This window comes from Condylostylus longicornis, unplaced genomic scaffold, assembly GCF_029603195.1.
Source record: "Condylostylus longicornis isolate FDR11 unplaced genomic scaffold, ASM2960319v2 ptg000031l, whole genome shotgun sequence".
Classification (NCBI taxonomy): domain Eukaryota; kingdom Metazoa; phylum Arthropoda; class Insecta; order Diptera; family Dolichopodidae; genus Condylostylus; species Condylostylus longicornis.
This window is the reverse complement of record NW_026578000.1, coordinates 9,512,709-9,528,981: the sequence shown is the minus strand read 5'-3', so window position 1 is coordinate 9,528,981 and position 16,273 is coordinate 9,512,709. Positions and strand designations below refer to the sequence as shown.

The window sequence follows — 16,273 nt, the reverse complement described above, 5'->3', positions numbered from 1 at the left end:
ATGCAGTCTTTGAAATGAATTTGATATTTTTACAAAATTATTATACCTACTCTTGTAAAATAGTGATGAAACTACTTTTTTTTTATTATCCGTGACTTTAGATCTATTTAAAATTATCAATTTTATAATATGTGAATATTTTAAGCTATATTGTTTCAATTATTTTCTAATTTCGGTTTAAATTCTTTCTATACTTCGAACCTAAAATAATTCCACATTTTTGGGAATTTGTGTACGTTTGTACGTTTCATTTCACAGTTAAGAAATTCATCAATTAGTTCGAATTTATTTTATAATTTTCACTGCTGCCATATTTCTTGCACAAGTTAATTGTTATTGAGTTAATTTACTTCAACTTCCTTACATTATTTATTTTTATCTCTTTCTTCTCTAAATTCTTATCCCACATAGTTAGGGTCGACTGTTGTTCTGAATCGCAAAGATGATTTATGTTAGATTGTCACATCTTCAAGATTTTTTTCTTGTATATTCCTTTGCATAGTACGCAATCATGTCGCTCTCGGTGTCCCCTTCGTTTCGGTGATTTTTCTATACTCAATGCAGTGTGGTTTTCTAGCCTTGATCTCGCAACAGTTCTGTACGCTCTGCCCTTGAAGTTTATGGGCATTTTCTTATCGCACAGAACTCCAGATACAGACCTACATTTTAGCCAGCCTACACTCGATCTATACTTAACGTCGTATGATAGCTGAATGAAGATGTTCTGTTGAGCGGTTCTTCCTGGATCTTGATGGTATTTTAGGGGTCATTGATATTTTTTTATGTAAAATTTGCTCGAAGGTATTCAGTTTTGATAACATTAAAACGTAGCCCATTTCTCTTCAATGCAGCATATCAGGTGTTAAGATCTGCCTTGAGTTGTTGAATCCTCTCACTTATCAGCACTACATCATCAGCATATAAGATGTTCCAGGAAGTAGGCCTTTGAAAATCTAATGTTACATAGTCCATAACTAGATTAAAAAGATACGGACTAAGTGCAGAACTATGATGGACTCCAACTGTTACCAAAAATTCATGTGATACACCTGTCGAACTTTTTAATCTGGTAACGGTATTACGGCACATATCCATAATTATTTTCATGTGCGATTCTGTTATATCTTTAAGTCTTATTGCCTGCCATACTAAATCTCTAGGTACCATGTCAAATGCCTTTTTCAGGTCTATAAATGCCATACAAAAATCTTACTTTTTCAGCCGGTACTTTCCCAAAGTGATTTACAGGGCTTGAATTTCGTCTACAGATAATCTGCCATTGATAAATCCACATTGGTTCGGAGTATTTCTTTCTATTCTACTGCGAATGATTCTTTCCCAAAGCTTCAGAGTATGAAATGTTAATTTAATACGTCTGTAATTTTTGCAGTTTAATACATCGGCTTTGTTTTTGTAAATTGGCACTCTTGTATCACACCTCCCTTCTTCTTACATCTTATGTCCTTGCAAGATTTTGTTGAATAGTTGCCTTAACCATGCGCTAGAACTTTTCATTCAGTTCATGCTGATATTTTATAACATCTTATAAAAAATAAGATTTCAAATATTTTTATAACATCCTATAAAAAATAAGATGGGGGGGAGCATAGCATTACATTAAAGTAAAATTTACTTCCAACTTGTATTTTTAAGTAGAATACCTCAAGTTGAATTACCTTTGTATTGATCATTTTTTACCTATGTTACAATAATAGTTGTTGAGTTCATAATTTTCCAATTTTCTCGTTATTAGAATCGTTTACCTGGTAAAATATTTTAGTATCAAATTTTCTATATCTATATCTTTGATGTTATTCCATTTCATTCTAGGGTCATTTTTGCATTTTTTAAATTTATTTCCATAATAATTTCGTTTTCTTGTTCTTTTTAAATGAGTTATCTTATTAGGCCAATATTTATATTTTGTCAGAATTTCTATATTACTTGCACTGTTAATATGCTTTGAATACCAATCATTTTTTATTTTAATAGCCGAGATAATTTTTTGTCGATCCAAGGTTTTCAAAAATATTCTTATTACTGACCTTAATTGTAAACATAGATTCGTTTTTATGCCCGTACGAACATATGTTCGAAGGGTATACTAAATTTGCCTTACCGTTTGCAACGCTAAGAAATAACGGTCTTAGATATAAACTCAAGTGTATGTTTTTGATCAGGGTCAAATTCCTTAAATGAGTTGATTTAGCTTTGTCTGTCCGTCCGTCAGTCCGTCCAAGCGATAACTCAAAAACTAATTGAGGTAAGTTCACCAAATTTTCACAAATGACTTATTGTAGTAAGTACCAAAACCCTTTTAAATTGGGCATCATTGTGGTACAGGTTCGGGTAGCTGCCATACAACTTCGAAATTTATCTTCGAAATATATATAGACTATATCTCAGAAACTATAAAAGCTATGGAATTGAAATTTCAAACTAACAAGTATATTAGTAGGGCTAATGTGTCTGATAAAAGTCATTGAAATTACTTGGCTCCTTCTGATAGCTTTTTACTTATAGCTTTTATAGAAACTAAAGTCATAGTCTGTCCTATAGTCGGTTATGGCATATTTATTCGCACATAGGATAACAAATTCGTACGGGTATCACAGAGTTGACAAGGTTAACTCTATTTTTTCTCGTTTGCATTTGCAATTACGGTTTTTATGAGATCGTATTTTTGACTTGCGATTTATTCATATTCTAAATTGAAAATTTCATTTCGACACAAATTTCTTCTGAGTCTTTCAAACATTTTCTTATTATTTAAGTGGATTTTTTGAGTGAAATAATTTGTCTCAATAAATAATAGGTATATCGCGATATATAGCAAGAACTAATCTATATTTGTATTCATACATAAATGTTGCTAAAGAAGTTTGTTCATAAACATTGCTAAACTACCACAAAAATGTTTAAATTATCATGGCTAGCGCAATTAAATCAGCTGTACTTTTTTTTCTACTAGTTTTTGCATTTTTTTAGGAATTCGTCTGTTAATTGTTGTATTTAAAAATAACAAAATTTCTTTTTGTTCCAGTTTTCCACTGTTTGGCCCTATTTTCCACTATTGTCAGTATTGTGCTTATGAAAATGCCTAATATGTGATGATCTGAGAAATTATAATTCAATTGGGTCATAGAAATATTTTGATTTATTTGTCAGTATATAATCTAAAAACGTGTTACTACTCGGTCGTGTTATATTTTTGTTACAAAATAAGTAACCATTTGTTTTTATTATACTTTGGTACAGGTAAACATTAAAAATCATTTTTGTCGAGTATGTTAAAGTTAAAATCGCCTATTGTCTTTTCTTGTTTCTTTTATTGTTTCTTATTGTCTTTTCTTTATTTTTATTAGTCAATTTTTGTTCTAATTTATTCAAAAAATCATTTATTTTGTCAGTGTTCTTAAAAGGTGGTCAATATAATAAGATAAAATTTAAAGTTGTCATATTTAATTTAATATTTACTTCTAAAATACTAGTAAATTTATCACGGCAATTTTCGATTGAGCTATATTTGAGCGATTTTTGCATAAATATACCTGCTGCACCATCTTTTCTATTTATTTTGCATGAAAATATTTTATTATAATTTGGAATATTTATAAATTCAATAGCTTTATCATTTTTAAGCTTTTATGTGTATCAGTTTTAAAATTGTGTATCAAGTAAATACAGAACTTCAATCTTATTTTTTAAGCTTCTAATATTTATATATGTATGTACATATTTTTAAGGGAGTCATCTTGGAAAAATTTTAATTTATTTATGGAATTTATTTTATCGTGGTTTGGGTAAAATGGCAAATCAAGATCATAAATTATGTTAATAGATAACGTCATTAAGTGAAGTTACATAGTAAGCTTAGTAAGTTTGTCATTTATATACATATAGCTATCTTTTTTATTAGTTTTTAGATCTGTAAATATTATGTCTGACAATTTAATTTGCTTATTTTTTTGCATTTAAAATTTTCTGTTTACTAATGTAATTTCTAAATCTTATAGCATAGCTCTAGTATTTTCAGAATTTTTAGAATATTTGCTCTTACGAGTATTAATATAAATGTCCGCAATAGTGTCACTATTAAATTTTAAACCTAATTTATTAAAAATTTTATTGCTCACCCCGATATCACTTTGAGCACTGTCAATTACACCACAAATTTCGATAGAATTTTTATGCTCTTTTTGTTTAATATTTTCAATTTAGTTTTCATTTCGGCGAATTCTTTTGTTTAGAATTTCATTTTCAGTTTTCATATGTTTGTGTTTTCCTCTATAAGGTTGTCTATCACTTCATTAATTTTATTAAGTTTGTCGTCCAAATTTTTAAAATAATTTCCAAATCCATCTAGGCGTTTTAAGAAATTATTTATTAGTAGTTTTCCTAGTTATAATTTTTAAAAATAAGTTTTTAAAAAACAGTTTTTAATGTTTTATGTTTTCAAGGTATGCTGATTGAAATATTTTTTTATTTTTTTTGTGAAATTTTTGAGTATTCTTTATAAATTTCATTTTATTTAGTATAGTTTCAAAAGTCATCTAGATTATAATTATTATTTTTTTGCTTTTTTCTTCAATTTATTTTTAAATTCTATTTTTTATTCAAAAATTTTACTCTGTAATTCAGTACCCTTCCATTCGGAAGACAAGAAAGGTTGTCTGTGCTAAAAATTGCAATTTCTTTTTTTAATGCATTTTCCAGATGGAACTTACCAACCGATTTTTTTGAAATTTAAATTTTAAATTTGAAAAAATATGTAGAATCAGTAGATCCAAAAATATTGGTCAATTTACTTGACACAAATATATTCCGACACACCTTCCATTTCAACTCCATATAAATTTGGAATTTATTTTTTATTTGCTCTCTGAGCTTGATAGGCTGTAGATACATATATATGGCATTAAATATATGTATAAGTAGAAATAAAACACAAAGCAATATTTTTTTCTGGAAAACTATTATTTTATTTGTTAATTTTTCATTAAAATCATTTTCCGGGAGGTAATAATACGCCAGGATCTCCATCAGGTCCCATTGCTCCTGTTGGACCAGGATCTCCTGGAATACCAGGAAGGCCTGGCACACCAGGGTCGCCTATATTAAACATTAATTAATATTCACAATTTTAGTGAAAAGAAAAAAGAACCTTACCAGTTGGTCCTTGGGATCCTGTTGGTCCTGGAGGACCTGCAATACCTTTAATACCAGGGTCTCCTAAATAAATAAAGTAATAATTTATAAATGATATTGTATATCATTCCAAAGTATTTTTCATTTTACCCGGAAATCCTGGTTGTCCTTGGGGACCTATTGCCCCTTTTATACCTTGATCTCCTGGTATACCCACTGGACCTGCAGCACCTTTATTTCCTGGATCACCCATTGAGCCCGGTTCACCAGGACCTCCTGCAGATCCTTTGGCTCCCTTGTGGCCTGGAATACCATTTGGACCCTTTGGACCGATACTAGGCTGGCAATAACAATCTTGAATGCCTGGAGTTGGAATTGAACCAAAATTTGGCAGTCCAAAATTGAATAATGAGCCGCCTTTAGTTGTTTTTAGTGAACTTGGCGCATTATTATCGCTCCAACCATCATGCAAATTTCCAAAAATACTACGCTGTTCCTCATGCCCTTTCATATTTCTGTCATTATGATTTATTTTTTTTTTTGGTAATTTGTCACAATATGATGTGCTACACAAAATAAATAGCACTACTACGACTCGCTTCATTTTTATAAATGTTGTACTTCAAGAGCTTAATTTTGTTTTTATACCGAATTTCTACTCAAATTTATTCGATTAGTTATAAATACACCTGATAACAAAGCTTTTAAATACCAAAAATAGTAGAATAAAAACTTAAACGAAGCCTTTACGCTTATGTATAGATTTTATTGTTATTCTAAAAAATTTAGTTTCTTTTTTATAGGTCTATGTTATTACTTTATAGTATGGAAAAAAACATAAATGTAAATATAAACCTAAAATTATTTTTAAAAAATTTTCTATCAGTTAGATTAATTTAGTACTCACGAGCAATTTGAAAAGTACCCACAATGAAATTCTGAACTAGATATTGGAATTTTGTAAAATAAGTAATGATTATATCTTTCAAATGATTGATAACGAGATGGTTTATTTTAAAAAAAGAGGTTCATTTGCGGTTTTAAAAGTTTTTTGCTTCCAAAATAATGATACTATCTTGAAATAATATATTGTAATTGAAACTTATATATGTAGTTGGTTAACCAATTGACCAAATTTTTACTTTAAAACCAAACGATTCCATTTCAAATAAAAATTGACTTACATAACTTTCAAAATACACCTTTCATAGTTCAACCGTTTATTGAGCGCTGCAAAACAACGATCCCTTAAATTATTAATTTGAAATTTTTCAAATGATTTCATATAGAGCTCAGATATCAAATGTCAGAAAAGTAGATTAGGCGTTTTTTCGATTTGCCTTAATTTGTCTTGTCATAAAAAAAACATCTCAAAAGCGCTTCTATTTTTAATCAAGTCCAGATATAAAATTTTATCAAAAGGAATTCAAAATTTGTCCACGTTTGCATGAAAATATGAAAGAGACTCTAAAACAGTACTTCCCTTTCCGTGATCTTTATGTGGTACACGTAAATTTTATAAAAAAACTACTTACTTCTCACGACAATCTTTTGATGGTCGTGAGAGGTTTCCCCTTTAAATACATTAAAAAGGCAAAATTAAACAATAATATAACATTTTATAAAAAAAACAAAAATGTAACAGAATTGCAATATGAAACTTTGATCTGGGTTTTAGAATATTTTGTATTTTTTATTCACGTATTAAAATATAAAAATTACGTTTTTTTTTGCTTTTACCTCTTTTAGGCAATAAAAGTCTAAATTTGCTTTAAAGTTTTACTACATACTGTTTTGGACAAGCCCTTTTTTTAGCTTTTATCAATAATTTACAAAGTTATTAGATATTTCTCACATCCACATTATTTAGCGCGTATTTTTTATTTTTATTCTAAATCAATTTAAAGAGCTTAATGTAGTATTTAATATATAGTAGGGGAAGATGCTAGAAATGTTCGTATCAAATTTATAGTATCATATTTTTGTTACCGACCGCATTGCCTACAATAACGGGGCTTATATGATGGCACTAAATTTCGCATCTTAATTAAAAGTTTGTCTTCCGGTCTATGCTTCAGTCTATTCGACTATCTCTTTATATATGGAACTTACCAACCGATTTTTTTGAAATTTAAATTTTAAATTTAAAAAAAAGTGTGTAGATCCAAAAATATTGGTCGATTTCCTTCACACAAATATATTCCGACACACCTTCTTCCGGTCTATGCTTCAGTCTATTCAACTATCTCTCTATATACACTCCTAAATCTCCATTTTAATTGAACTGATTTTGATGATAATTTATATCAAAGTTAACTTTGACCATATGGGTGGGGAGTTAGTCGGCCTTTAGGCTGTTACAAACCTTAAAACTGAATCTTTGATTTGAAAATTGACCACAAGCCAGTTTTACGTTTTTGGCTATTTTTGAAAAAATAATCATTCACACTACTATACATAAGATCCTGTTGTGACATTTTTACTGTGTTTTTATTCTGATAAACGAAGATAATAATTTTTGTTTATTCTATAAACTAGAATGTATAGCCTATAGATACATATAATATATCTAATTTGATACTTGAATTGAAAGAAAATGCTCCCACTTTTATTGCATTTAATGAAATTTAATTTGAAAGTCTAGGGTAGTTATTTACTCTTGTCAAATAGGCATAATCGCATAACGGATTTCGAAATGTAAATCCAATATAAAATTCTCTATAATGAAATATGAAGTTTTTTGACAAAATTACTTTTTTTTGCTTTTTACATAAATGTATTCAAATTATGTACATATACATATGTATAAAAGTATATGTATTTATATTAAATTCTTTAACAGAGTTTATTGACACAAACAGTTTCGGTTGAACTTTCTGTCAGTTACTAAAGGTTTAATTACAGTATATAAATATTATGAAACCGTTACGGAAATTTCAAATGTTGTTTTCTTAATCATTTATAAAAACAGATTTAGCATATTATGTTTAAATTTTTTAAATTTTCATTCTTGCAAAAAAATCTCAAGGCGTTAACTATGTTTGCATTGAGTATTAAATATTATAAAGTCTTATTGGTCTCATTAGTCGATAAAATAGATATTAAGAGTATGGTTTTTATTTAATTACAATGATATTTCAATTTGTTTCAATATATGCATTTACGATTTTACCATAATTCCATTAACCATAATTCAAATTAAATATACACGTATAATTTTATGTAGATTTTTATATAATTTAATATAAATTACGAGTATTAATTTGACATTCTAAATTGCCATATTTTCTTTCATAAACTCCTCTTTTTCTGCATTTTTAGTTTCCTTTGTTGGATCTTTAGCATCAGGTAACTTAAATGATTCAACTTTTTCTTTAATTAAATCTTCAATTGTTATTTCAGAATGTCTTTTTTCAGGGTTAACATATTCCATTTGCGACTCATTCCTTCCAACGAACATTATTTTATTTTCATTTATACATTTAAATATTGAAGTAATTTCCCATTTACCATTATTGATACTTTCTTGACAATTACTTATTTTTTTATATTCACATATGTTGTAAAATGTTAAAAACTCGTTGCCATTAAAACCACAGACAGGACGAAGTTTATTTGAATTTATTTCATCGCATTCTATTTCTTTTTGAGAATATTGTTTTTGTTCCTTAGTGTTTAAACTGAATTCACGGCATTTTTTATCGTAAAAGTCAAATAATGCCCCACGTTTTGCAAGTAACCAAAAAATTTGTAAGCTATTTTCTTCATTTAGAAATTTTGAATAATGTACTTTAAGAGCATCATAAATTTTTTTAATTTCTTCGTCGGTTTCATAGGCTTTTTTAAAAAAATTGATGTACATATTAAAAAACAGGAATAAAAGAAATTGTTAATTTTAAGTAAAATTAAAAACTGCATATTTTACACTAAAAAAAATTGTATCTATATGCAGAAACTCATTACAATTACCTGTCGAATTATTTTTATTTTCTTCCAAGTCTAAATTTGTTTTTTCAATTACTTTAATTGTTTGTGATGATTTTATTGATTCAGAGTGAATTGGATCTTTCTCCTGATACAGAACACACGTATTCTTTATTACATTGCTACTGTTTTGGTCTACATTCAAACTTTTTGAACACACTGTCAATGGTGCTATTTGTAGAAAACCGTAGAAAAAACATAGGAATAGAATAAATAAATATCTTATTTTTATTTATGAAAAAAAACAATATTTATGCGATTACTGTACATATTACCAATTAAAAATAAACAAAAATAAGAAAAATGCATCCTCACGCAATAAAAGTTTAAAATTTTGTGAGTTAAACTCGGACTTGAGATACTCTTTTATACAACATAAAATTAGTCTGAGTTGAAGAACTGGATTTTTAGGATGTTGTCCTCTTTTTAAAGGCAATAACCGAAATGAAAGAAAAAAGCTGTCATTTTTAATCCTGTAAGAATATTACCCTCTTATGGTAATAAACAAACTTGTTTCGTTATTAAATAAATTTGTAAATCAAGTCTTATGAAATTGTTATATGAAAATATAACAATTCGTTGAAATCATATCAACGGCCTGTATTGGAATTATAACTTAAACACATTCATTTAATACCTTTAGTCTTTAATTCACAATTTCATAGAACGCAAGTACTTGATACAAGGCTTGTAATGAAAAGTTACGGTATCAACTTGGTAGTCTGTATATATAAAATTCATTAAATGAGATTACTAATATTATGTTTGTTTAATGTATTGATTTAAAAAAGACAGCAAAAAATTAATTAATTGAACAAATATTCGACTTACATATAAATGTATACAAGATGACATTTAGTTTGGTATTCAAAATAGTTACATAAATAATAGTAATGTTATAGTTATATAAATAATACAAGATTTGATCAAATTCAAACATTGATTTCAAAGATTAATTAAAATTGTTTAGATTATTAAATATTATCGAACCATTATATTATCATCACAAAAACTAAAGCATAAGCAGATTTGATTGAAATAAATGAAAATAAATAGTAAAAAATAATCACAATTCCTATACATATATAAATTTATTTAAATAAGGTACGCGGCCTATAAAAGAAAAACGCGAATAGAAATTTTTTACATTTATATTAAAAATGCCGCGCAGTATCATTCTATTCTTGCTTTTATGTTACCGTAAGTTATACTAACATTTTCGTTATGTAAATAAGTTTTAAAAAATTTTAAAAAAAATTTTAATTGGTTTATTTTGGTTATAGATTGCTTCTGCCTGACACATACAGAAGAGACAAAACAAGATGGAGAAAGTTCTAAAACATTTAGTTTTCTTAATAACCAAGGCGGGAACAACGAGAATATTTTAACTGAAGCTATTGCAGTTCCTGGAGTTGATGCAAGTTCTGTAATTTTAAATGATGCAAATGATGAATTAGCTGAAATATTAAAACCCAATTCTCAAATAAGACCACCATCACAACAAAAGCAAGTGCAAAGTCAATTAAGACAAAGTACAAATCCTGTCGTTTTAAGTGGCTCAAACTACATTAATTGTAGATGTGCCCCAGGAATACCCGGACCGGATGGCGATCCCGGTACTCCGGGTACTCCCGGTGATTCAGGGGACAAAGGCTCTCAAGGTATACCAGGATCGATTGGATCACCAGGTGCACCAGGTGATGTTGGGCCACAAGGACCTAAAGGTAAAGCAATATACAAATTCAACCATAAATTTATTTGAATGGATTTTTTTTATTTTATTTCAACATCAGGAGTCCGGGGACAACGAGGAGATGTTGGTCCAACAGGTAATTTTGGGTCTGCTGGCGTAGTAGGCCCAGTGGGTGACCCAGGTCCAAAAGGCGAAAAAGGGGCACCGGGAGTTACAGGTAAATAATATTAATTGTTTTATTGAAAATAAAAATAAATAAAAACATTCCTTTTTCTACTTTTAGGACCTACTGGGGCTCCTGGTGTCCCTGGGGAACCTGGAGTGCAGGGTCCACCTGGCTCACCTGGTCTTCCTGGAATCCCGTTCCCAGGTTGAACCAAAAATCAACTCAGCATACAGTGTTCTAGTTTTCTTGGCTTAAATTTATGTTGTATCTAAAAATAAAATAAAAATTTATACGTAATAAAATAAAAATTTATAATTTATTTATTTTTATTTAACTTATGATTAAACTTGTGTTAACTTAATTCTTTTATAACAACAATTAAAAATCATAATATAATTAGAAATCTAACCTAGAATAAATAGTAAGATACATGCATACATATGTACGAGTACATATGTACATGATTAAATTTAATACATTGTAGATTAGCGCAGAAGTGATGTCCTCATACACTTGAAAGGAATATATAGTCCATTCCATTTCATACATTATTTTACTCATATTTAGTTTAAATATTTTACTTACATACATATGAACATATATTTTATTTAGCTTGTGTAAATAATGTGGATAACAAATTTAGTGACATAAATTTATAGTAAAAAAATTAAAAAATTTAATGGTATACGAGTACTATATGCCTCAAATAAGAATAAAGTAAATGAAAATTTGACTACATTCCGAAGTAATTAGAGATATAAATTGGAGATTTTTATAGGAGATGTTAAAAGTTTTTAATAACTACTATTATGCAATGTTACAGACACAGGTAAGTGAAATACACTAATGCCAAAATTTTATTCTCTAATACAAGGCTAAAAGGAAACTTTCCATAAGTATCTACAAGTTTCTAATCGTTGCAAATTTTACCATTTTAGGCAACATTTTGGAAACAAGGGAAAAGTAATTATAGTATTTCAGTAAATTTAGTAAAATTTAAAAAAAATTATAAGTATTTTAGTAAATTTTGTGTATAAAACTTAATTTCTATAGTATAGCATTTTAATTCGAATCTGACAAAACTGAATTTAGTTATTTTCTATAGCATACTGATGATTTATATCAATATAATAAGTAGTTAGATATACTATAATATATAAATAATTTATTATGTGTATATATTTATATGTATAAGTATTATTTATATGAAATATTCTAAAGATTCTTCCAAAAGGACTTTGAGTAACAAATTTCCACGCATTTCAAATAGTTCTCTTAATCATTGGAGTTTACCAGATATTATTGTGTCTTTGATTATCTGTATTTATTTAACTCTGTATATGGTATATGATGTAAATGTTTTTTTTTTGAATAATAACAATTAATTTGTGAAATAACAGTTTTTTGATTATGATTTGTAGCAAAATAGCACAATTTCTAACTTCACAATTATCATTCTATAAAGCTGTCTAACATTTCGCACTGTGGAAAAAATACCGCAATATCTAAAGTGCAACATATTTTTCTATATTTTTACCAAAAATCATGTAACGATACATCAAAAATTACCGCTTCTATTCGAAATTTTCTGAGTTCAATTTTCGGACTTTTTCAGAGTGTGTTTCTTTTTAAATTTGCGATATCATTTAAACTCGAAAAATATTTTAATTTAATAGCATGAAATATTGAAATAGTACGTGTTTTTCTCAAGTTGCAGCAACATTTCGATTTCAATGTTATGGAACTAAATTGAGATTACAATAATTAAAAATATTGCATTTGTACATTTACAATTAAAATAAAATATATATTCTTTTCTTGTTTTATTTTTTTTACTTTACACAACTGTAAAAACAATACTAGTACTCGTATAAAACAAAATGTTTCGGTCTTTCATTTCCCGTATATAAAAATAGCGTAACTTTGAAATATTTTTTTTTTAACATTAAGGATTGCTTACGTATAAGACAGCGAACTTTGGAAGTTAGTAATTTTTGTTTCTTTCCTAAACATTACAATAAATACAAATTTCTTTTTGTTAAAAGAAATTTTTTATTCACTTACCTACACCTCAGTTTAAACTCAATTGAGCCTAAGCTCAATTCTTCGAAAATAAAAACTTTATAAAATTTCTATAAGCAAATAAGCAATTACAAATTTCCTTTTATCAATTTTCTCTAAACCAATAATTTGTAATGTAGCACTGTTCCCTTCAAGTGAAAATGTTTTTAAAAACAATCTAACTACATAGCTATGAACGTACTACATTATTAAAATTACTTTTATTCATATACAAATGTATTTCAATGATCGCATACATTTGGAACGAGCAGTCTCTGAAATAAAACAAAAAAACTATTTAAAGACGCGTTAACATAATTCTTGATTTCAAAAATTCAAATATTACAAATTTCGAGAAGCGATAACTTAAGAGGGGTGGAGGTAGAAAAAAATTTTCTAAAGCTGCTAAAATTTCAGAGTCGTACAACCAACGGTTTAGATATCAAAAACAATGTCAAAAATTAACAAAAATAGAGATAACGGATTTTAGATATGGGTAAATATTATTGACCATTTTTTTTTAAAGTTCAAAGATGGTATGCCGCAGTAGAAGAAGCCAGCCACTTCTTTTTTGCATTTGCAAATTTTCAAAAATGCTTTTGGTTTCACTGCAATAAATATTTAAAAAATGTCACTCTTAGAAAGTTTTAAAAATGTCCACGAACGGACGGACGGTCAGAATGAAACTGATAAGCACTTTTTTCATAAATTTTTCGGAGTGTCAAACAACCTTTTAAATGCTAAAAAGTGATTTGACTTAGAAATATTGTGATTTAAAATACATTAGTTTATTACGAGTTTATTTGAAAACGCGTTGAATTTAACTTTTGGCTCTTTCGATTTAGTGAGTCGATCATTCGGTTAACTATATATAACTTAAAACAGCACTATGGCAATAATGACTATTCTTATCAATACAAAATAAAAGCAAATTTCACCACTCTATATTTCCAGGTTAAATTAATATCCGTCTAATAATAAAAAGAGCACAACTTAATCCGTTCATGAAGATTCTTTACTTAAAGAATCCTTTCGTGTGGATTCTTTACTTAAAAGTATTAATATAAAAATAGTATTAGAACATTTCTTAAAATAAACGTAAACCGCTTATACGCACATATTCTATTATGATGAATTATAACAGAATTTAAAGTAGTTACAGGCTTTTAATGAAGAAAAATAAAATTATTGATAAAAATCAAAACTATGGAAGTGCTTAATAAAACTGAATAAATTTTGCTAGGGAAACAACCTCTAAAAATCAATAAATATGTATGTATAATGAGGATAATAAAATTGCGAAAATATACCGTTTAAAATAAAACCTTAAAGGTGTGACTCTTAAAAGTTCAAAGTACTTTTGTCAAAAAATTATTGATATCGTTAAAATTTTCTATTATTCTATATTTAAAACATGTTTTATAGTTTTTCTTTCAAATTTTTCAGGAATGTTACAATATTTTTATAGTTTTGTTCACATGGCTGTGTATACATACACACATATACATGCGTAAAATAAAAACAATATTCCACAATTTGTTCTATTTAAATTGGTTCTTAAGAACACAAAAGCTTTAAATTCTATACTAAATATGTGATTTTAAAATTTGTATTAGGGTAATAAATTGTGTTATGACTCGGATAGTTTCAATAGTTTTTTTCATTGTTCTATTTCCTTACATCCAAATGTCTAACTTACAAGATTGATTACAGATTCATATTACAAAAATGAAAAACAAACCATCCATAACAATTCTGTAACTTTTTAACAAAATATTCAAAAACTTTTCTATTTTATAAACTTTGTACTTGAAAATTTATCAAGTAATAAAAAATTTAAGGAAGTCGTCTTAAGAAATAAAAACTTCCTCTTTTTACGTAACAAAAATATTTGAATTATTTAAAAAGTTTTTAAGTATTATATTATTATAATACAAAATTAATTATATAGAAATATTAAATAAACTTGAAAGGTTTACTTATTTAAGAAATATTAAATAAACTTGAAAGGTTAAAATTGCTACATATAGAGTTTAAATCAATATTTTGAAACAATTAAATATATTTTCAAACAACTTCGTATTGAAGTTGTTGAAAAATACGAAGTTGATGTGTTACACAAAATTTCTAACTTTACATATTTTATTATATTAATTATAATTTATTGTGAAAGGCTTTATTTATTTAATATCGTATTCATAGCATATTTCCGTTTAGAATGCAATATAGGATAATTGTATTAATTTATAGGAATAACATAATATTTCTTAAGAATTTTTTTAACTGATTTTTTATTGTAGGCCGATAACTGAAAATTTTGCTTATTAATTTTTTAATCAATTCTTTTTTTTTCCAAAAAATTTTGTATAAAAGAATTGATTTTTTCTCGATGTCTTCTATAATAACTCAAAATGAAGACAATAATCTTCTTTCTATTGGCAGGTAAATGGTTAAAACTACCTAGTAATTGCAAGTTCACTTTTATTAATAAAAATATCGTTAATTCTAAGCAGAAATGTTATACTTTAACGTACAATTGACGTCAGCAATAAAGGCTAGACAAATAGGTCACAACGTAGTGGGAGTTTGTAATTGTCCGCCGGCACCACCTGGAAGACCTGGTCCAAATGGAAATCCCGGCTTACCCGGAATACCAGGTTTGAAAGGTTCGTATTAATTTTAATCTACAAATATTGTAACCCATATTTTGTTCTTAATAAAAATTTTAATTTTATACGTCAACTTAATGTGTCAAAATATTTATTATGCATCCGTATATAGGTGAACCAGGTGTAGATGGCCCAAGGGGAACACCAGGTGTCCAAGGTGCACCAGGAACTAAAGGAGAATTAGGTAATATGGGACGACAAGGTGCACCAGGCCCTCAAGGTCAAAAAGGCGCAATTGGGCCAACTGGTGTCACTGGTGCAGTAGGTCCTTTTGGTGATTTCGGAGCAAAAGGTGAACAAGGAGCACCCGGTCCAAATGGGCTTCAAGGTTTTCAGGGCCCCACTGGTGTACCTGGTGTTCCAGGTTCGCCAGGTGCTAATTTACAAGATAATGGAAAATAAAAATAAAGTCAAACTTCTGGATTAAAAAGATAAAAAAAATGAGAAAGGGCTTAACCCACTTAAATCATTTAACGTTTTATAGGACATTGCGAATAAATATTATTTAAAAAATAAGCGTTTTATTTATTTAAATTTGGTATAGTTATTCAT

The 16,273-nt window shown here is 27.7% G+C and overlaps 3 protein-coding genes across 3 annotated transcripts; 1 reads left to right on the top strand and 2 right to left on the bottom strand.

Moving 5' to 3' along the window:
* Positions 1-411: 411 nt before the first annotated feature.
* LOC129608456 (uncharacterized) lies at positions 412-1,167 on the bottom strand. The gene is made up of 3 exons (XM_055519950.1): positions 897-1,167; positions 506-747; positions 412-429 (listed from the first exon to the last, which is right to left on the bottom strand). Exons 1-3 carry the CDS (start codon positions 1,165-1,167, stop codon positions 412-414), a joined length of 531 nt encoding a protein of 176 aa, XP_055375925.1.
* A 3,838-nt stretch (positions 1,168-5,005) lies between these two features.
* Positions 5,006-5,752, bottom strand: LOC129608455 (collagen alpha-1(VIII) chain-like). The gene is made up of 3 exons (XM_055519949.1): positions 5,299-5,752; positions 5,170-5,232; positions 5,006-5,112 (listed from the first exon to the last, which is right to left on the bottom strand). Exons 1-3 carry the CDS (start codon positions 5,750-5,752, stop codon positions 5,006-5,008), a joined length of 624 nt encoding a protein of 207 aa, XP_055375924.1.
* Positions 5,753-10,292: 4,540 nt separating this feature from the next.
* On the top strand, positions 10,293-16,123 carry LOC129608454 (collagen alpha-1(XXIII) chain-like). The gene is made up of 7 exons (XM_055519948.1): positions 10,293-10,332; positions 10,416-10,856; positions 10,926-11,042; positions 11,109-11,195; positions 11,815-11,820; positions 15,563-15,718; positions 15,834-16,123. The coding sequence occupies exons 1-7, from the start codon at positions 10,293-10,295 to the stop codon at positions 16,121-16,123; spliced, it is 1,137 nt and encodes a 378-aa protein (XP_055375923.1).
* Positions 16,124-16,273: the final 150 nt, after the last annotated feature.

What these genes read in the sequence shown, in the direction of transcription:
- LOC129608456 (XM_055519950.1), bottom strand. Translation starts at nt 1,167, where the DNA reads ATGGTACCTAGAGATTTAGTATGGCAGGCAATAAGACTTAAAGATATA. An exon ending in TGATGATGTAGTGCTGATAA is followed by an intron (nt 748 to 896) that starts GTGAGAGGATTC and finishes AATACCATCAAG; the next exon opens with ATCCAGGAAGAACCGCTCAA.
- LOC129608455 (XM_055519949.1), bottom strand. Translation starts at nt 5,752, where the DNA reads ATGAAGCGAGTCGTAGTAGTGCTATTTATTTTGTGTAGCACATCATAT. An exon ending in AGGACAACCAGGATTTCCGG is followed by an intron (nt 5,233 to 5,298) that starts GTAAAATGAAAA and finishes TTATTTATTTAG; the next exon opens with GAGACCCTGGTATTAAAGGT. An exon ending in AGGATCCCAAGGACCAACTG is followed by an intron (nt 5,113 to 5,169) that starts GTAAGGTTCTTT and finishes TGTTTAATATAG; the next exon opens with GCGACCCTGGTGTGCCAGGC.
- LOC129608454 (XM_055519948.1), top strand. Translation starts at nt 10,293, where the DNA reads ATGCCGCGCAGTATCATTCTATTCTTGCTTTTATGTTACC. An exon ending in ATTCTTGCTTTTATGTTACC is followed by an intron (nt 10,333 to 10,415) that starts GTAAGTTATACT and finishes TTTTGGTTATAG; the next exon opens with ATTGCTTCTGCCTGACACAT. An exon ending in CGGAATACCAGGTTTGAAAG is followed by an intron (nt 15,719 to 15,833) that starts GTTCGTATTAAT and finishes ATCCGTATATAG; the next exon opens with GTGAACCAGGTGTAGATGGC.